At 53.6% G+C, this 20,838-nt stretch overlaps 1 protein-coding gene across 4 annotated transcripts in view; it reads left to right on the forward strand.

Moving 5' to 3' along the window:
• URB1 (URB1 ribosome biogenesis homolog) overlaps positions 1-20,838 on the forward strand; it is an 86,589-nt gene that overhangs the window by 24,914 nt on the left and 40,837 nt on the right. For all 4 annotated transcript variants that reach the window (XR_006701068.1, XM_045436862.1, XM_045436861.1 and 1 more), the window contains exons 11-24: positions 1,832-2,005; positions 2,618-2,747; positions 3,309-3,425; positions 4,517-4,629; positions 6,692-6,811; positions 8,269-8,385; positions 8,858-8,996; positions 9,778-9,948; positions 10,970-11,163; positions 12,968-13,186; positions 13,965-14,144; positions 15,802-16,657; positions 17,464-17,665; positions 18,343-18,529. Coding sequence is in view for 3 of the 4 variants with exons in the window: in XM_045436862.1 (XP_045292818.1) it covers positions 1,832-2,005; positions 2,618-2,747; positions 3,309-3,425; positions 4,517-4,629; positions 6,692-6,811; positions 8,269-8,385; positions 8,858-8,996; positions 9,778-9,948; positions 10,970-11,163; positions 12,968-13,186; positions 13,965-14,144; positions 15,802-16,657; positions 17,464-17,665; positions 18,343-18,529 (2,919 nt within the window). In the remaining variant the exon portion in view is untranslated. The remainder of the gene's footprint in view (positions 1-1,831; positions 2,006-2,617; positions 2,748-3,308; positions 3,426-4,516; positions 4,630-6,691; positions 6,812-8,268; positions 8,386-8,857; positions 8,997-9,777; positions 9,949-10,969; positions 11,164-12,967; positions 13,187-13,964; positions 14,145-15,801; positions 16,658-17,463; positions 17,666-18,342; positions 18,530-20,838) is intronic.

Consider the following 20,838-nt stretch of genomic DNA (forward strand, 5'->3'; position numbering starts at 1 on the left):
TTCCTGCTCCAACACAGCCAGGACCACGGATCCCTGCATGGCTCTGCGCTCGCCTGAGGGTGAGAGCCTGTTAGACTCAGAGGAAGGGAAGTGTGTTCAGCTACAGCCCAGTGTCAAGTATGAAAGCATTAGCTCAGGATTTGTGGAAGAGGTAGGACTGAAATTTGCCTGGCAAATCCTGTCTCTTGTGGTTTAAGTGAAGAAGCGTTAAGATTTCTGGGGAACATTTACTTTGAGGATGAGCTGTGTCGGGCATTTTGACAGGACATGTGCACGGAGAAGTGAAATTCCGTATCATTCGTGATGGCGGTCCCTGAGTCCCTCCAGAAGCCACCTTCTCAGGGACTCATGTGTCTCCCACCACAGCACCGTGGCCTCAAGCGAACAGCTGTGAGCTGTCGGCACACGTGGGTCCCGTGCCCTGCCAGCCCCTCCTAAACCCAGCTTCCTCAGCACTCAGCTGGGAAGGCCGAGTGTCCCCACGCTTCTAGCAGGCTGGGTTGTTGTGTGGACACAGCGGGACCAGGGTCAGCCAGAGTGGGCTGCACAGGCAGGAGGTGGCCCCGGCAGTGAGGGGGCGGTCAGCACAGAGTGGTGAGGACCCCCTAGGATATGCAGCTGGGCTCAGCATTGTTTTTAAAAATGTTTATTTTGAGAGAGAGAGGGAGAGCGTGTGAGCAGGGGAGGGCAGAGAGAGAGGGAGAGAGAGTCCCAAGCAGGCTCCACACTCAGCATGAAGCCCATTGTGGGGCTCGATCCCATGACCGTGAGGTCGGGACCTGAGCTGAAATCAGAAGTCAGATGCTTAACCAGCTGAGCTACCCAGGTGCCCTGGGGCTCAGCATTTTCGATGCCTGTCCAGGGTTTGTGCTGGCAGTGGGCTGTGGGCGAGGAGCAGGGAGGCCAGAACGAAAGGCCTTTTGTTCTGGTTGCCAAATCATAACAGTCAAAATTGGGACCCTGCTCGCTTGCCCATCTGTCTGGTGGGGGAGACAAAGTGTTTTATCTCAAGGGGCTTTCAGGGAAACAGCTGAAAGGCATGTGTCTAATGCAGTGCTACTTTAGCATACCGCACACGTACGAAATGAACCCCCAGCTCGCTGGAACGCCGAGGGAATGGGGCGTTGTAGTTGTTAAACTGAAAGCCCATCGGGTAGCCGTTTTGTGTCTCCCTGCCCCTCACTCTGCTGTGGCCCAGCTGGCTCGCCCCAGCCCGCCCTGCCCCTGGGGTGCCCCTGGGCCTGAGTTGGTCGGGGCCGGGCCTGAGACGGCATCTCCCGGGGGTACCCTCGTTCTGGTGATCGCTCCGGTTCTTGAATTCTGTTCAACCTCTGCAGCAAGGGAGGATTCGGAAGTCTCCTGGCTGTCCTTATGAAGGTCCCTGAGCCCATGTTTGGGGGCTGCACGCTTCCCAAGCCTGGAGGTGGTTTTTCCTACTAAGTGGGTGGTGCCTTTTCTTGTCACCTGTGTGCCTGACAACGAGTGCTAGTTGGGGCTGGGTAGGTGCTGGTGAGATCGTGGCTGTTCTTGATGTGGATAATCCACATGAGGTCAGTGGCTGTCGGAAAAGACTTACCAAACACAGTGAAACAAAATTGAGAATAACTCTCAGACTCTAGTAGCCACCTCTTCAGCAGGTGCTGAGGTCAGATCTGTGGCAGGTCAAGGGGGCAGGGTCCCCAGGCCACCTCTTCTCACGGCGTCCCAACTCACGCAGCCTTCCCTGGGAGTGACCCCCGGAGAGGCCAGAGCCAGCCACACCCGGGGCTTGGGAGGTCTGTGTCCACAGTGCAGCCTACAGATGTGTGGATTTAGCTCTTTTTCTTCCCAGTTGGACAGCATATCAGTGAAGCACGCAGCCTTGTCCCTTGTTTCCGTCATTTTGAAAAGAGCATTAAAAACGATCGAGCACTGCCTGAATAAAGAGACGTGGCAGGAATCAGGCGTGTACACGGCCGCGGCGATAGAAGAGTTCGTGCGCCTCTTCAGAGAAGCCCTGAGCAAGGTAGGCGCGGGAGCTGGGTTTGGCCTTTCCGGGGAAGTTTCCGGGGCTTTCCTCACAGCTGTCACAGGTAAGCACGCCAGGTGGAAGAGGCAGCTCCGGGAGCACAGAGGGCGGGTGCGAAACGAAACGTAGCGTAGGGGTCGGGGTGCTCCTCGCTAGAAGCTGATGTGCTCTCCCACTGCCGCACACACGAGGGCCAGGGCCACGGCGAGGGGGTGGCTTGGGAGGCCTGTTCTGGTGAGTAAGGAAGGGCAGTCATCTGCAGACGGGGTACCTGCCCCAAAGGAGCCGAGGTCATGATGGACGCGGCCCCCGGCCCGTCGTCAGACATGTGTCTTCATTTCTAGTGTTTGGCTCAGGTGAAGGAGGCCTCGGAGCTTTGTTACAATTATCAGTGCTTGTGTTTTCAACCAAGTCCTTGTTGTACACAGTCGTGGGGATTACAGCGCGAAGCAGAGCTCACAGAGGGCGCCGGCCCGTTCTCCCCCCACGTCCCGTCTCGTACACACACCACGTGTGCTCGTGTCCTCCCTTTGTGTTTAGCTTCTCCTTAGTGGATTCATTTCATCCGCGTCTCTCTCTTGTTTAACATGACTGTCTTTTCCCTTTCAGGTCTTACCAGACCTGAACACCATCGTGTGGGTCTGGCAGTCACTTCGAAAGCAGGAGACAAAACAGGATGATGAGAAAGGAAAGAAAAGGGGCATCCAGACTCCTGCTGCCTGCGTGGCTCCCCAGTGCGGTGAGGGCTGCGTGGGGCCCTGCTCTTTGCAGACAGAGGTGACACAGGCAGCCAGGGACCCCTCCAGCCTACAGGGGCTTTGGAGGCATCTGTTGCAAATGTGCCCAGGCTTTACACAAGCACCGTGACTCTCTAAAGATTTGAGCGATGGGCACCGTGTGCTCTGGCCTTTCCATGGGGGCCTCTCTTTGGCTGTGCAGGCAGAGGTGGGCTTCACGGTCCTCCTCCCCCGCCCCCAGTAACGAGACACATTGACTCAGACCTTGCTGTTGGCCTGCCGGGCAGTGGGCTTTGTACCTTCTGTCTATATCCTATTTAGTCCCCGTTGTTCACACGAAGGCGCTGACACACAGAGAGACAGTCGCTTTAATCTGTCCAAGGTTACAGCCCCGAAATGAGGACTTACACCCAGTCTGTTTGAACAGTCTTGACTCTTCCCACGTAGACTCTGTAGGGATCCGTCCGCAGCCTCTGCCTGTGGCCGTTGACCGCATACCACCTGCTGACTAAGGACAGAGACCGACTGTGTTTCCTAATTTAAGGTGTTTTATCTTGGTTCAGATGATGCGGAAACCATTCTTCTGAAGGCTGTTCTGCTCCAGGTCATATGCCTGTACCAGAAGGTGGTCCCACACGTGGTCCTGCAGTACAACTTCGACTTCAGCAAGCTCCTGAAAGGTGCGTCTCAGGAGACGGCGGGGGCCCTTTCTGCCAGCGGGGATGAAGGAAACGCTCGTGAACCGGAGCTGAGCCCCCGGAGCTGAGGCCTGGGGAGGCCAGTGGGCAGTTTGGCTGGTGCGCACGATCCACCTGACGGGTTATTTTTATTTGCACTAATGTGTTTTAAATCGCCAGTTGTCCTTAAGTAAATATCAGATGAACGTTTAGCAGCAGTGGGCACAGCAGGGAGAAGCCAGGCTGCCAGAGGTTTCTGCCTTAGATAAGTGACAAATCAGATTGTGTGCATTAATGCTAAAGCCCCTCTTCAAAGGAGCAGGGGTGCAGAAATGAGAGCCCCTTAGAAGGGATGTCCCGTTCCCGCAGAGGCACTTTGGACATAGTTACTCATGGTTTACCCAGTGAGTCAGGTTCAAACCACATCTTGTAAAAGTAACATTACGCTTGTCTGGTCACGTTTCCTTGATGGAAAAGTGTGTCTAATAACTTCATAATTGGGCCCACGGAGGAAAACTTGCAGAAGCGTCATTCCTGGGGTTTATATAAGCTATTGGGATGGTTCCACTGAAAAGCTGTAATTAACTTCTTAATCGTTGGAAGGCGAAAGGTTCTTTTTGCTGTGAGAATACGAAATTTACTAGCACTGTGTCATTCCCAAGCAAAGGGAAATCCAGAAATCAGGCCAGCGGATGAGGACGCGGTCTTGGGCTCGCGTGGCCACAGTCTGTTCACAAAACGTCTGCGGTCTGGGGAGCAAGGCGGCGCCTCTTGCCCGAGACAACGTTAATGAGAGACTGCACCCAGGAGGCAGCGAGAGGTGTGGGCCTCACACTGTAGGGAGAGGTCACTTCAGGCCAGGGGGCTGTTCTGGGCAAGTGGAGTTATGGCTTATTGCTGAAGATTTGGATAGACCACAGGAGGGGAGGTTGTGCCAGGTGGGGCGCGTCTGGGCAGAGGAGAGGAGAGAGCCCCCAAGCCCCCTTCTTATTTCTACAGCTGGAGCTCCTTATCTGGCCCCCGTGGCCAGGGGTGGCCATCCTGGGTGCCCCCCTGCACATGACTTCTGGTCTGTTTCCCTCTTTGTGCCACAGGAGTCATCTCCGAGCAGGGCCTTCGAGAGGAGGTGCCTCCCATTCTGCAGCACCACATCCTGAAGGTGGCTCTGGAGCTACCCGCCAGCAAGTTCTTGTGGTTAAGGGCACAGGTAGGAAGCGGACAGCTTCTGCGTCTGTTAACTAACTCCCGGGCATGTTTTGGCCTGGAAGTTTCTAACTGGATCAGAACCTGACAGTTGGTTATACAGAAGACATGCACGGTTCCCCTCTTAGACACATCTAGAGCAGAGGCCAGGTTCCGATTCATGAACCAGGAGGCCTGTGAGTCTGTTTGCTTTTGCAAAATGGGATGTTGAGTGTGTCCTTACTGAAACAATATTGTTGGTGGGTATTGGGAGGGGTTTTGTTTTGTTTGTTTTACCTTGATTACTTTATATTTTGTTTGTCATTTTAAAACCTTTTCGGAAATAGGTACATTTTGAAATACAAAATAACTCCTCTTCCTTTGTCCTCATCCTGGAAGAACTTAAGACAGAGATGGAAATACATACCAAGCTGGGAGAGGACCGAGGCTGGTGCAAAAACCAGTAAAGATTGCTGGAATTTTTTTCTGCCTGTCATAATGTCTTCTAGGACCTTCTGGAGAATATGATGCTGACTCATAAAGGCAACTCAGGCTGCAGCAGACACTTACCTGTGTGTTTAGACACAGGACGCTCTATCATTTCTATCCAAGGAGGAAAAATGACCAGGCAAAATTAAGCACTGTCTAAGTGTGTTTCTTAGTAGCTCTGATGGTGATTTTTTTCAGTGACTTAGATCTTATTTAAAATTTTATGGAACCACGGTGCCTGGGTGGCTCAGTCGGTTAAGTGTCTGACTTCGGCTCAGGTTATGATCTCACGGTGTGTGGGTTCAAGCCCCACACGGGGCTCTGTGCTGACAGCTCAGAGCCTGGAGCCAGCTTCGGATTCTGTGTCTCCCTCTCTCTCTGCCCTTCCCCCACTCATCCTCTCTCTCTTTTTCTGTCTCTCTGAAAACTAAATTAAAAAAAGTTTTTTTTTAAATTTTATAGAGCCAGTAGCATGGAAACGTATGTAGGTATTTTTACATGGCACATTTCCAGAAAAGCGTGAGAATGTGGGAGCACCGGCATCTGTGCATGTTCCCCCAGGTCCTCTCCTGAGGTTCACCTGCATCGTAGTTGAGGGTTGACACGTGTGCCCTGTGCATCCATGCCTTTACCACCACTTAAAGAGGCAGCCGGGTCACAGAGTAGTACAGACACCCTTGCAGTGTGCCGGCCGTAACTGGAGGATCCAGAGTTGGCCGTGGGCAGTGTTGCCCACGGCCCTGCTCTCAACCTCTGCACCCACCATGAGGCTATTGCCACAGACCCCAGAGAGATGACCAGCCCGGGGAGCCGTTGAGTTTTTTACCGCAGCTGAACAGGGCCAGTGGGATCCTGGTGATTCATTTGGGAAGTGAACAGAGGGAGGCCTCTTAACTTTGAAAGAACTGGTATAAAAAATATTAATTTAGGGGCGCCTGGGTGGCGCAGTCGGTTAAGCGTCCGACTTCAGCCAGGTCACGATCTCGCGGTCCGTGAGTTCGAGCCCCGCGTCGGGCTCTGGGCTGATGGCTCAGAGCCTGGAGCCTGTTTCCGATTCTGTGTCTCCCTCTCTCTCTGCCCCTCCCCCGTTCATGCTCTGTCTCTCTCTGTCACAAAAAAATAAATAAACGTTGAAAAAAAAAATTAATTTATATTCTGTGCCCCACCTTCTGCTTATAAGATGACGTCTGCTGGGCTTTATGAACACCAGCACTTCCCATGTTCAGGGTCACCCTCATTGCCAGGGGCTGCAGAGACGCCAGCCAAACACAGCCTCGGTGGCATTTGGGCGGGGGATCTGGAGCTCCATGAACTCTGAGACGTGTGTTCAAAGCTCACAAGCCTTTGTGAGAAGCTAAATTACGTATAAGGGATCGACTCTGTTGGCACCCGCATCTTGCTGAAATGCAGCAAATACAATTACCCAGCTGCTGTTGGGGCTTTGGTTGAGCACCTGGCCTCTGAGCCTCCTCGTGTAAAATCCCAGCCGTGTTGCCAAGTTGTAGTTAAAACGAGGTAAGAGGCCTGGAGCCATACTGGGCTCCGTGTATATCCGTGACCTGTGTGATGTTTATCATCTGTTACTGTTCAAACTCCAGGAAGGCCCAGAGGCAGAAATTATTGGAGGAGAACGATCTGTGTTTTACTTGCTGATGAAAATGTTCGTGACCAGTAGCCATCTACAGCTCAAGTCATCCACCAAACTTCTGATCACAAAGGTGAACGTTCCCTACCCATTCCTAGTTCTGGGAAGCGTTTTCACAGTCTTCATTACAGAAGGTGCTTAGTAAACAGCTGTCGAATTCAGGAAGCGTCAGGGCTTCTGTAAATTTAAAGCTCGGAGGTTTTAAGGCAGTTTTAATTTATCATGTCTAAACTTAGCTACGTTCCCGAGGCAGCACGGTGAAGTGGAGAACATGGGCTCTGAAGTCTTGTTCCTGGATTTGAGTCCCCGTCCTACTTCTTCCTGGATGGCATTAGGCAGATGACCCAACCTCTCTGAACGTTGTTTTCCCAGGTGAACGGGAAGGATGAAACAGTAGGGTTGCAAAGGAGGGCGCACGTGAGATCAAGCAGTAGATCAGGCCCGGCACATGGTAGGCTCAGTAACGTGTCCGGTTTCCGGCCCTCCGGGGAACTGTTGAATGGGCGGTGCCTTTCCGCACCTGTCCAGACTCCGCCTTCTCCAGGGGCTCAGCCTTTCTGACCTCCTTCGTCACCCGCAGCACAGGTATCCTCACAGTCGCTGGAAGGGAACGGGGAGTTGGGCTGTTAGCTTCTCTTTCTCACACGCGATCCTCACTCTATAGGGCTACTGCCCCCCGGTCTGGACGTCACCGTAGGAAATCTCGTTTCTGCCACCCAGCAAATGTCTTGGGTGCTACAGAAGCAACAGACTGCACGTTCATTGTTTGGGGGGTGCAGAGATTTTATCTTTGCAGCGTTGATATAACCGCCTCTCCTGAGCTGCTTGAAGAGCATGAACATCTCAGCCTTGACCTTTACAAGCTGCCGTTTCCCTGTAGGCGTGCACTTGACACAGGCCTGATTTCGTGTTCGCTTAGTGCACGTAGGCGGGCTTGGCACAGTCGGGTCACTCTTCGGTGCGCTGTTGGGGCTCGTGCCGTGGGAGTCTGTGCCACCAGGCCATTTGGGGACATCATTTAATGGTGTTGGCTCAAGGTCCTGCCCCTTAACACATTCCATTCTCTTAGAAACACCGCTGCTTCTTGTCCCGGGTCTGAGGCTCGGGGGGCCGCACTGAGGTGACGTGACGTGACTGGTTTGTTACCTTGGAGAACATCACGCAAGCTGACGGTTGGGGGCTGTGAGGGGCCGAGTCATGCTCGTTTACCTGGTTGTGAAAATCCAGCTATAAAAATCAGCCTCTGAAGCAGCAGCTGGGTTTTTGTTTTTTTTTTTTTTTTAATCTTTTTATTGTTTAGGAGTTGAAGGAAAGGAGTAAGCAGCAAGACCAAGGATTATGTGGTCTTTAATAGAGCTCAGAATGGTCTCTTTTCCTCGTTTCCCGCAAGTCTGGGAGCGCTGTTGTGAAAGAGTGGCTTTTGGAGTAAAACTGCAGATGAGACTTTGACCCCCTCTGTGCTGTGCTGCTTTGTCTCCACGGGGCGCTGGCTCCGTCCTGACGCCCTGCCCCGGGTCTGCTTCCTGACAGGTTCTTCGGGACACGGGGGTGTTTGAGCACACCTGGAAGGAGCTGGAGCTGTGGCTGGAGCACTTACATGACACCGTGGAAGAGAAGAGAGAAACCGTGATTCAGTTTTTGGAACGCGTAAGCACCTATTTCCGGTGTGAAGGAGCCTGTTAGTAAATGTGCCATGTGGTCTTTAGCGTGACGAAGGCATTCTTGGTGCACCGGTGCCAGTGCCAGAAGCCTTGTGTTTCTGGCTTCCTTCCTAATTCCTGCTGAGATGTCAGAATCTGCTCAGTTTTAGAATCTGTAAAATGGGACTCTATTACTGTGTACCGTGTGATTTCCTTTTGGGGATTTGTTTTTGCACCAAGAGAATAGTGGTGTGCTTAGAGCAATATTCAAAGCAGTGATTTAAACCAAAAGGAAATTTTTTTTAATTCTGTAACAAAAAGTTAAACTTTGCAGAAAAATTGTTCTTATTGGGGACTGTTAACATTTTAGCTCTTCCCTTTGTATTACTGGTGACTTTTTTTTTGGCTTTTTTTTTTTTTTTTTTTCCATTTCATTTGTGACCACCTAAGTGTTTTCTGCTTGGCTCTTCAACACCCAGGTTTTACTGACGTTGGTGGCGAATCCCTATTCCTACACAGACAAAGCATCTGACTTTGTCCAGGAAGCCAGCACACTGCAGGCCGCGGGGACAAAGCAGGAGGCTGATGATGTCAGCATTCCGGTCTCCCACATCGATGGTAGGCGCCACTGCCTCTTTGCTCCTCGGGCTTCTGAAGCTCCAGCCGCCGTGGCAGATCAGTGATGAAAATGAGAATTGCGTTAATGTCTTAGGCCAAGTGCAGGTGTCCGTTTCTTTGAGTTAAAGATCAGCCTACTCCGGAAATGAAAATTGCCTTCTTTGCTCATCAAAGGGGGAGTAGGCACAGAGCCTATTTGCTGGGTTATTTTTGTTTGTGTAGTGTTCACTCTGTGCCAGGTGCTGATCCTAGCTCTTTACAGATCTAACTCCTGGAACCACATAAGCCACCCTAAGCGGCAGATGTCATCATCCTCATTTTATACAGTGATAATGCAGCCGAGGCCCAGAAAGATTAGGGAATTAACTCAAGCTCACACAGCTAGTACATAGCAGACTCAGGATTTGAAATCCAGACCTGGGCTCTGGTCTGTGCTGCAGCCCCTGACCCTATTTTGCTTCTCCGATTTTGACTCGTTCACCTGAATATCCAGGTTAAGGTTTTGGGGCTTCTTAGGGTCACTTGAGAAAACTTCAGATTATTATTACACGAGCTAAACATCCTGTATTTCGTCTGGCAGAGATCTTAAGATTTGTTAGATGATGTCCTTGTGTGTTTAGAATCAAACTTCATATTAAATCTTCTCCCCCCAGAGGTGTTTGGCTTTTATGCCTCCTTTTTTTCTCAGACATTCCCTTATGTATCCCTTCCTGTGGAACTCTTTGCAGTGGGGTCCTTCGGTGTCTCTGGCCTTAGTTGGACTGTCCTTTTTCTGTCTCAGATGTTCTTGACATGGTAGACGTCCTGGTGGAGGACAGCGAAGGCTTAGATGAGGAAATTGGATTCTTACTGAACGAAGACATGATCCTGCTCACGTTCCCCTTCAGTGCGGTGGTCCCTGCGGCCCTGGAAGCCAGGAATAAGTTGCTCCTTGGGACGGAAAGTGAAACAGGTACCCCTGTATAGTTGGGATATTCTGGGTGCATCCAGCTGGGTCTTTGTGGGGTAGGAGGTGTGATTCCAGAGGCTCTGGGAATAATTGCTGAGAACCCAAGGTAGCAAGGTTCAGACCCACTGAGTGATAGCCACCTGGCCTTTAGAGCTAAGCATGTTGGGATAAGAATCTAGAGGCTAGTGGACTTCTGGGAAATTGGCCATTTAAGGGATAAGTCCATAATCGTTTTTTGTATGGCTACACAGACACCTGTTGTAACACTGATGTTTTCTCTTCAAAGTTTATTCTTGCCCTCACCATGCTAGGGTGTGAGTCCTTCATACTTGTTGGAAGTTACTGGAACTTAGAGCCAAGGAAATACTCACAGATCACAACGGTATAATTAGTCAGGGTTGCTCAGGCTTTGCTGTGGTTAACAAATGAGGCCCAACTTACAGTGGTTTAATGGGCAAAGGTCTCTCTTTGGACCTTGTCATAGTTCAGTACAGGTGTGGTTGCTCTCTTGGGTGACTGTCCTCAAGGAGGCAGCTCAGGGATCCAGGCCACTCCCATCTTGTAGCTGCACCATCTCAACATACAGCTTCCAAGGTCACTGTGGAAGAGGAAGACAGAGCGCGCAGCCAAGCAGAGGCTGTTCTGGCCAGGCCTGGAAGTGGCTGAATCAGCCACATGGTCCCAGCCTGACCACAGGGGAAAGCCCATGTGCCAAGGACCAAGAGATGGATTAGTGAGCACCAAGCAAGTCTTGGCCCCAGATGGCTTTTGTGTCACTTCTTCTGTGCCTGGGTCTCCACTCCCAGGCCTTGGGAACTGAAGCCTGACTGTGCGTCACACGTTTAGTGAGACGGAGCCTGGTGTGCCGTGCGGTGATAGCATCTGCCCTCCAGTGTGTTTGTGTGACCCCTTGTGCAATTGGCGCGTGTTTTTCTGGATCTTGAATACCTGTGGGAGTTGGTGATATCGACGGGTCATGGAAGGGTCCCGGCGGGCCACCCACACAAGTCTCATTTCTTTGCAGGAGAGAGCATCGTGGCTTATATGACAGCGGTGCTGACAGACCTCCTCCACACCCAGAGGGACCCGCTGGCTCTGTGTCTGCTGCTTCAGGCTTATGACAAGTTGGAGCCTCCGGTGCCACCCTGCTGCCACCAGCTCTCTCGGTTCCACACGTACTACAGCCGCTGGATCCCAGAGCCAGTCCGCGAGGCCTTGGTGAGCCACGGCGTGACCGCCCCCGTGGAAACCCGGCCTTTCCCTGGAAAACCCCGCAACAGCTTCCGTGGGCCGCACCTGCTGTGCCCCAATGGCGTAGTCTTACCGCTGTGCAGCCTGCAGGGAGAAACCTGTTAGCCTTGTGCTTTCCCGGGGCGGGAGAGGAAGCCCCGTGGCCTCACTGCTGCTTAGCTGGTGTGACGGCGGCACAGATGGCTCAGTGGTGCAGCAGAATTGCAGTTTCCGCTGGCTGCGGGATTGCCTAGTCACCGTGCCAGCTTTGGGGCGGGAGGGAGGTTGCTTTTTCTGGTCTCGTCACTGAGTGATGTGGCGTGCCTGGGTCCTAGCCTCCTTTAGCGGGCCTCAGCCTGCCCCTGGGCTCCGCGTGCTCCGCTGGGCGAGGGGGCCGCTGGTGGCCCCCGGCAGTCTCCAGTCTGTGAAGACTGGGAAAATGGAAGCAAAGAAAGAATGTTCTTTACGTGGGGGCTACATACCTGTAACGGGGTCCTGCTCATCTGGCTCCAGCACCAGAGTATTTACAAATGTTGGGGGCTGGGGGTGGGAGAGGTTAACTTTGTGGTGTGCCTTTTGTGTATTCATTCACAAGTGTTAGCTGTTCGTGAAAAAGCAGGCCGCTGGGGACCTCTTTGTCTTGTGATAACTTGTGGCAGACGCTTCTGTTGAGGGCACATTTCCCATTCGTCAGGGCCTGGTACCAAGGGTACTATGTGTAATTCAAGGCATTTAATCCTTACGGCACCTCTGGGAGGAAGGTTAGGACCTGCTGTGCTCGTTACACATATGGGGAAACTGAGGCATAGGCATTCCACCACTAGGCAGCAGTGGTGGGGGAGGGGGGGTGGTCAGGATTCGGCTCAGGCAGTCCTGCCCGGCCGCTGCTACCTTCCCCTGCAGGCTCAGCTGTGGTTCAAAATTGGATGTAGCCGTTCAGAGCTTAGCAGGTCAGTGCTGTGTCTCACGGGTACTCGAAGGAAGGTGTCGACTCTCTGGTGGGTAGGTCACAGTGGTGCTTCTCACCCTGGAGGGGACGTCAGTCCCCTGGCGGCTTGTTCAGACATGGTCACTGAGCCCCACCCCGAGTGGGTTTGGCTAAGCGTGTCCGCAGCGGGCCTGGAGATTGGCCTTTCTCACCCGGTCCCGGGTGACCCTGCTGATTGGTCCACCCGGAGACCTGCTGTGTCTCCAGGCCTTGTGACCTGGTTTTGTTGGCTTTAGAAAGTGGAGTGTTTGTGGAGATACGGTAATAAAAGGCACGTGGGGTCAGTAAAGAAGGCAGTTTGGCAGTTATTGTAGAAGAAATTAACAACTTCAGTGTGAGGTAGAGTTCCAGAAATTTCTTTTCATTCTGTCCACTGTCTTGTTTTTCTCCCAACAAGATAGTCCGACCGAGGCTCCTGGCAAGGGCCTTTGGAAGGCAAAGAGCTTGCTGAGCTGGCTCCTTTACAGGATTGGCAGTGATTAGTCACAGTGACTCCTCAGAGTCAAGTGAGCGCCCCTCATGGCTCCAGCCTGCGGCGTCTGTTCTCGGCGTGCGAGCACCTTCCTGATCCAGTGCCTTCGTGTTCACGCGCTCTGGGAACGGATGTGTGACTGATAACGTTGGGCTTAACTTCTTCCTTAAATAAAATGCCAGGCAGTCACATATTTTTTAGTTTGAGGACACAATTGTGAAACGTCCCCTTGTCACGAACGCCACCCTGTACCTTTTTTAGCAGACTGTGCACCCTGTTCATCTGTGGTGGTTTTTCTTTCCTTCTGTCCGGGCTTTTGCTGCCTTCCCCAGCCCTTTCAGACGCCGGGCAGTCTCGCCCCCCAGGGTCCTCCGGCCTCCTCCTTCTCCGCCCTGTTGCAGACAGCCTACGAGACCAAGGGCGCGCTCCTGGACGAGCAGGTTCAGGCGCGGCTGCGGGCCGCCCTCCCACACCTCCCGATGCACCAGGTCCTGCGCTCGGCGAAGCACCTGCTGCTCTACATCAGGGGCACCGTGGAGACCTTCGGCCAGGTGAGCGCTGCTCCCCCCCCCCCCCCCCCCCCGGGCCCACAGCCCCTGCGTGCTCCCACGTCTCTGCCTACAGAGTGGCCACCTCTCATTCGAGTCCAGACCCAGCGACCGTGTCGACAGAGTCTTGGAGTCTCGCTGTCACCCCATTGCACACAAGGGGACTTAGTGATGTGACACACGCAGGGCCACGGAGGTTCCTCCCCGCCCCCACCGCTTCCCCACTGCTGGGAGCCTGGGCTGCTGGTTCACCGCCCCTCTGTGCCAGGCTGCTCCCCCTCCCGGAGCAGACGTGCAGAGGTGGCTGCGGCACCCGTTTTCTGCGGGCCTCACTTGCAGATTCTGGACCTTCAGCAGGCGCAGACAGCATGGCCGACCTCTGTGGCTGGGGCAGCTGTCAGTCGGGCCAGGGCCCCTCCCACGGCAGACTGGACCGGTGCGCGGCCAGATGCTGCCTCTCTCAGAAGCGTTAGTTTAGTAGTGCATTGGTGAGCTTTCTGTCTCCAGTGTGGTTTACAGAGTTTTAGTTGGCGTTTTCCTCATCTTGGTCAAAATAAAACGGTTCCTTCGTGAAGGTTGAGGGCGCACATCTTCCTGAGAAAGGACCTTGAGGTTGTTGGGGTTTTGTAAGGACCGGCCGTGCTGGCCTGCCTCCCTCCTCAGTCCTTGTTTCTGGGAACATGGCACCTTCTGGTCGCGGAGGGACTCGGTCACTGTCGCGGTGACTGGGAGCCCTTCCCTGGCCTGAGCTCTCGTGTGTGTGTGGCTCTCATCCTCACAGCTGGGCCGAAGCGCAGGGCCCCCCGTCCTGCAGCTCCTCCTGGACCTCCTCAGGCTTCTGGTCGTCCACTGTGCGCAGCTGGACGCGCAGAACCAGCAGAAACGCGAGGCCGCCCAGGCCGAATCCGACCTCTTTTTGGACGTGGAGTCCGTGGCCTCTCTGGAGCTGGCCAGTGACAAGGTACCGCTGCCCTCCTTCCGTGGGTCTCCTTCCTGTTAGCCTTCTCCTGTAGAGTCTCGGACCCTGGCTTTCCCTCTGCTTCTGGCCCTAGACAAGTACGTGTTCATCGCAGGTAAACGAGGAAATGCAGCATAGAGGAGATGCTGCAAGCCATCCGTGACCCTCACACCCACAGATGAGCATGGGGCCATCGGGCGTTTCTCTTTCCAGTCGGTTCCCTGCAACTTGTTTCCCCTCTCCTTACACCGGGAGACGTGAACATCTTGCGAAACCCAGGAGGAATGTTTTTCTTTTGAACAGTTGCAGCCTGTGTCGAATAAAGGCTGGGCAGTGGGTGCGGCTCGTCCCAGCAAATACACGCAGGGAACTTGCAGCTCGGAGAAGGGGCCTTTGTCCTGCTGTTGACCTTGTGCGGCCTCTGTGGGGCTGGGGCCAGGGTGAACCCTTCTCTCTCAGTCTGCGTCTCACCTGCAAACAAGTTCCTCATCTCACAGTCTAACGACGGCCTCCTTCCTTTGATCTCCAGGTTGACTTCCTGGGAGGTGGCTGGGGCGGCAGGACCACCTATGAGCCGTTTGACAGGGGCAGGGCGGTGCTAACATGAAATCACGCTTTTCTGTTTTTTTGTGTGTTTTTTTTTTTTTTTTTTTAACATTTATTTTATTTTTGAGACAGGGAGAGACAGCATGAACGGGGGAGGGTCAGAGAGAGAGGGAGACACAGAATCTGAAACAGGCTCCAGGCCGAGCTGTCAGTACAGAGCCTGACGCGGGGCTCGAACTCACGAACTGTGAGATCATGACCTGAGCCGAAGTCGGATGCTTAACCGACTGAGCCACCCAGGCGCCCCACACTTTTCTGTTTTTAACGGGCGCAGCTCTGTTGGAAGGTGTGATGGATTCCTCTTTCCTTCCTTGACGAGTGAAGGAGGAAGGACAGCGTCTTCCCATCCTCGGGGACTGTTGTTGGGACTTTGTTGGCTAGGAACCCTGTTCCGCGAGGCTGCTTACAAAGATCATTCCCTAACCCGGCCAGGCTGCTCACTGCTTTGTGCTTGGTGGTTTAAACCCAGTGCTGGGTCCGAGCGAGTTCCCCAGGGGTCACTCAAGGCTCAGCCTCCTGGAACGTGACCTTTAGTTCCAGACCGTGGTCTTGCAGCTGTGTCCCCATGTGCTGTTCCAGGTGCGGGGTCTCTCCCAAACCGTGATCACGGTGCTCCGGTTGACGGGAGATCCCCACGTCCCCCCGGTCAGATTGATGCTGGAGGGCAGGGCTGCTGAGCGGAGTCCAGATGACTGGCCTTCATCACATTTCGGCTTTCCTACACAGCCCGTCCCCTGTCCAGAGGGACTGGAGAGCAGTTTCACTGTGCAGTAAATTCACTCAAGCTGAACTCCTCAGACACGTGCCGGTGTGGGTGGGGCCCCCACCGAGTCACGGTCGAGCCGTCACAGTCGCCCCAGGGAGGGGGTGTGCTGTAGTCGGGTTACAGCTGTGATGGGCTCAGATTGGGGTGCTGCGGGGCACCCCCGAGAAGGGCATCAGAACTCGGGCCGGGGGATGGGGTGGCTTAGGAATGCTCCTTCCTGCCCTTCATCCTAACTCCCCGCTGGCCCTGGGCCGTGAGTGAGGTCTGTGCCTTGTTGCCGTATTTCAGACGCTGGAGGAGGTGCTGGTGGCCATCCTCAGACATCCCACGCTGGAGGGCTGGTACCTGGCCCTGGAGCGACGGGCCCTCCCTCCGCACGCCCTCAGCCCCATCCTCGTGAAGCTCCTGGCGGCCCAGCTCAGTGCGGGGGTCCTGCAGCTGCTGCTGGCGAGCGCCCCGATCCTCCGGAGCATCCGTCAGCTGGGCCTCCTGGCTGGGTACTCGGAGGCCATCACCCGGAGCGTGTTGAACGAGCTGCGGAACAGGAGGGCGGGCCGGGCCACGTCTCGGGCAGAGACCCTCCCGCAGCTGGAGGCCCTGCAGGAGCTGCATCCGTACATGGAGGGTGCCCAGCTCCGTGAGGTCACCCTGGCTTTGCTGAGCCTGCCCGAGGCCCAGCTGGTGGCCCCAGGACCCCTGAAGTCCCCCGGGAAGGAGAGACACCTGAACGCTCTCGGCAAGACCCTGGTCCAGCTGTTGACCCGCAGCCCCCAGGATCAGCTGCAGAGCAGCGAGCTCCTTTGGGCCTCTGAGTTTGTGAAAGGCCTGGGGGCCTTGCTCCCCACGTTGGCCGTGGACGAGCTGGACGCCGTGTTTCTCCACACTCTACAGAGAGAGCCCGTGCTGGTCCCCGTGGTCGGGGTCGACGTGCTGGACTACTGCCTGGCCCGGCGGACGCAGGCGGCCCTGAGCACCGCTGCCCTACTCGTGCGGCTGAGCTCCACCCACCTGCTGCGGTTTGAGCTGTGGTGTGGGCGGCCCGGCTCGGGACTCTGCCTCCAGGAAGGCCTCGATGACTTCCTCCCCCTCGTCCACGTGTACCTCCGGTGCAGGACGTGGGGACGCTTCACACGCCCAGCGGGAGGTACGGGAACCGGTGACGTCGGGCAGCTGGAGGCGTTAAGTCCGAGGATGGGGAGGTGGGAGCCGCAGGTCCGTTGCTGCGCCTGGAACGTCCACGTTTAGGCTGTGGTGTAGTTCTGTTGCTCCTTCAGCCGCTGACTGACCCACCTCTGGACACTGAGAAAGCGGGGAGATTCTCACTCGCCACCCCTCCCCTGTCTGGGCCTGTGGCTTGAGGTGCCGCCCCCACGCTCCTGCCCACCCTGAGCTCCCCACAGGAAGGGGGCAGGGGTGGGTCAAGGAGGGAGCCACACCGGGGCCAGAGGAGGCGTTCGGGATGGCCGTCCTTGTCTCACCCCGTTGTCCCCCCCAAAACATCCATGAGTTTACCCGGAGTCCGGGCAGCTCGGGCTCAGCCCTTTCGCTCCACCCGTAGAGTTTTCGGGCGAGTCAGGGGTTCTTGGTGCACCGCTGCTCACGTGCCTCTCCAGCTCCCGTGTCCTTGAGGCACGAACCCCGAGCGAGTTCAGGGCTTTGGTACTCACGCGCTCGTTACCAGCATCGAGCCAGGCGCTGTGCTCGGGACCCAGCGTCAGAGCGTTGACTGACCAGGTGACCTGTGTGTTGTGCCGGTCAGCGTCTAACCTGCCGACCCTTGTGTTCGCCACTTTGCACGGCATCAGCACTCCCGCCCTGGCCAACATCAAGGTGCGAGCGTGACCTCTCCCCGTCACAAGATGCCTCAGGGTTAGCCACGGGCTCTGTGAGCTGCTGCACGCTAACTCCAGCACAGCGTGGTGTGTGACTGTCCTTTTGGTCTCTGCCTAGTGTCCTCTGCTGTCATTCCCGTCTTGAGGAAAGCTCTGTGGAGGCAGCTACAGACCAGGCTTCTCAGTGCGGATGGGCCCCCAGGGTCTGGGCTGCATCACGAGGTCCTGGCCCAGCTGGTCCCGTTTGCAAGAGCCAAGGACCTTGGTATCCTCATGGACCGTTTGCCTAGCCTGCTTCAGACCCCAGGCAGGCACGAGAGGTATGAAGGCTTAGATTGTCTGACGGCCGTTCCTCTCCCCGCTCCACTTTTCCCTGTAGTTTTTACATAAACTAGTGAGAAATTGCTTCCCTGCTCGTTCGGAGAGAAGGCGCTTCCTACAGGAAGTCTGCCTCCAGCCATCCTGCCTGGAGCGAGCGTATCTCCATAAGCGGATAGTTGGTTCTGATTCCCTGAGAGCGGCGGTTCTTATCTAGGGCTGATTTTGCCACCTCCAGAGGACCGTTGCCAACATCTGACGTTTTTTTACCATCGTGATGTGAGTGAGGGGTAGTTGCTTCCAGCATCTAGAGGGTGGAGGCCAGGGGTACTGTTAACTACCTTACGCACAGGACTGTCCCGTCTTCTCCCCCACGAGAAAGAAGTCTGGCTCAGGATGTCAGTAGTGCTGACTTGGAGATAGTCTCATTTAGGCGAAGCCCGGACAATGTTATCTTTTTTTCTGGTGCACTAACATTGTTTCTCCTAATTGTAAAAATGCCGGTACCTCTGTGACGCTGGAGCAAGGAGGCAGGGGCGGCCTGCGATTCCTGTCCTTGGGTGTTGTAGGGGCAGGGGACTCGGGGCACCAGTCCCAGGTGCCCAGTGTAATGGTGGTAACACTTAAGCTGGAGGGATTTAGGCCATCCCTCTGACTTGGTGCCTTTTGTCTGTTGCAGCTGGAGCGTGGCCGACTCTGTGTCTGCAGTCCTGGACGGGTCAGCAGAAGAGCTGCGTGCCTGGAGAAGGACTCTGTTGGCGTCCTGTGTAAAATGGCTGGTCGTGTCTTTCAGTGGTGACCAGCAAGGCCAGGACGGCACCCAGGATCAGGAGAGGCAGATGCTGCTGAGATTTAGTGAGCTGTTGGTAGGCGTCTTTCCTTTTCTTAGGGACCCTGGCTACATTTTTAAGGGAAGGAGTGAAATAGACCAAGGTGGACAGACGGACCCCAGGCTAGGTGGCTTGAATGGAAACTAGAGGGAGACGAGCCGGGCCGGGCCGTGTCTGGGAGGCAGAGCGGCAGGTGACAGGCAGCCCTGAAACGGTGGGCCTCCTTGTACCAGCCATGGATGTTGGATCTTTTCAGGCACTTTTTTGCTTCTACTGAGATGGTCGTGTGGTCTTATTTTTCGTTTACTCTGTTAAGATGACTTTCATAAATTGATTTCAGTCATGAATCCAACTTTACCAGGATATACGTATATGGTTATAACGTATTATGGCTTTTCCATATTATTGGATTTGACATACTCATGTTTTATTAACAATTTTTTCGTGCATGTTGGGTATTTGTAATTTTATCTTCTAGCAGTGTCTTTCTTTGGTTTTAGGAACAGGTAACACAGCTCTCAGAATGAGTTGGGAAGAATTTCAGTGGGCATAAAAATCTAGATTTTATATATTTTTTAGGCTTTTTGAAAGAGTGGCTTTAGTGTTTTCTGGTATGCATAGGTTTTGATAAGAAATCTGTCATTCTTATCTTTGTTTCCTCCCCCTTAGGATTTTTTTTATTAGGATTTTTTTCTTAAAGCAATTTGATCATGGTATACCTTAGTGTAGTTTTCTTTAAGACTCTGTGAGCCCAGGGCTATCATAAAATTTGGAAATATTCAGCTCTTATTTTTGGCCATTATTCCCTCCTGTTGAAGTGTACTTTTTTAAAAAAAATTATTTTTTGGTACAGAAATAATATCCTGAAGCGAAGGCATTATTTCTCAATGCATGATGTCAAATTGTGTTAAAACTCCTAGAGTCTGTGACTAGTGTTAAAACCCTGCACCCAAAACTTAAAAAGTAATCCTCAGGAAAATAACCCCAAGTGACAGTTGTGTGATAAATGTTTATAGGTCATAGATCAAGCAGTGTGCTTATGTTGTATTAAGAGATCTTGTAACCTGTGTCTCAGTCTTAATTCATTGTTACAGGTTTATGCATTCGAGGCTCACAGGAGCCCAAATATGGCAGTGCAAGGAGGGAGGAAGGGACATCCCTGATATCTAGAGAGAGCTGAGCGTAGAGGAGGGTGCTGGGCTCCCCCACCACAGGTGACAGTGGACCCTCCTGTGCGGCCCCACGGTCAGCCCCCCACCCAGCAGGCCGGCTTGATAGCCGATGAAGATTTGTGTTCTTCAGGCATGCCTTCTTCCTCCCCCACCTTTCTTTCTCTCTTCTTTTTCCCTCTTTAATAGATGTAACATTTTTAGAATGGTTTTAGGTTCCCAGCAGTGTTAAGCAGCCAGTACAGAGTTCCCCTGTGTTCCCTGCCCCTAGGCACACACAGCCTGCCCCACTGTCAGCACGCCTCACCAGCCCCCCCCTTTTAAAAAACAATTTTTTTTTTAACGTTTATTTGTTTTTGAGAGAGTGCGAGCTGGGGACGGGCAGAGAGAGAGGGAGACACAGAATCCGAAGCAGGCTCCAGTTCCAGGCTGTCAGCACAGAGCCAGATGTGGGCTCTCATGAACCGTGAGATCATCACCTGAGCCAAAGGTGGGTGCTTAACCGACTGAGCCACCCAGACCAGCCCTTTTTGTTTTTGTTTTTTTTAACTGGGGAATAATTTTCATGTTGGGAAATACAGGCTCTTAAGTAGAGTTTAATGTTGACAAACGTACCTACGATTGTGCCCACACTCCTGCCGAAGATTTTCATCGTCCCAGAAAGTTCCTTCCCTCGAGAGCATGCACCCCTCTGATTTAACACTGTGCCATATTTGGAGATGTTCTCTACGTCAGCGACTGCGGACCTGCATTGGCTCGACTAGCGGTACAAAGGTCTCCCCTGCAGATACGTGCTGTCTTGTGTTTAAGGAGCCATGTGTGGCCGGACCGGTGTGTGGTGCCGTCATCTAGTACCTTCTGAAATGGAGGACAAAGGGAAAAATAACACGACTGTTAAGAAATTTTTTTCTACTCGTTTCATGATCATAGACAAGTAGCTCTTGACAGAACTACTAGCAGAAATAATAAAACAATTAAAAAAATTAAAGTCAGAAGCAACCACATGCTTTTGTAGATTGCTTGGGTGTATTCCATATTTGCCGAATGACTCTAATTTAAGTTCCGTATTCTTTATTTTAAGTTAATTGAAGGGGCGCCTGGGTGGCTCAGTCAGTTAAGCGTCTGACTCTTGTTTCAGTTCATGTCATGATCTCGTCGTGAGTTCAAGCCCTGCGT

This window comes from Leopardus geoffroyi, chromosome C2, assembly GCF_018350155.1.
Source record: "Leopardus geoffroyi isolate Oge1 chromosome C2, O.geoffroyi_Oge1_pat1.0, whole genome shotgun sequence".
NCBI classification, from domain to species: domain Eukaryota; kingdom Metazoa; phylum Chordata; class Mammalia; order Carnivora; family Felidae; genus Leopardus; species Leopardus geoffroyi.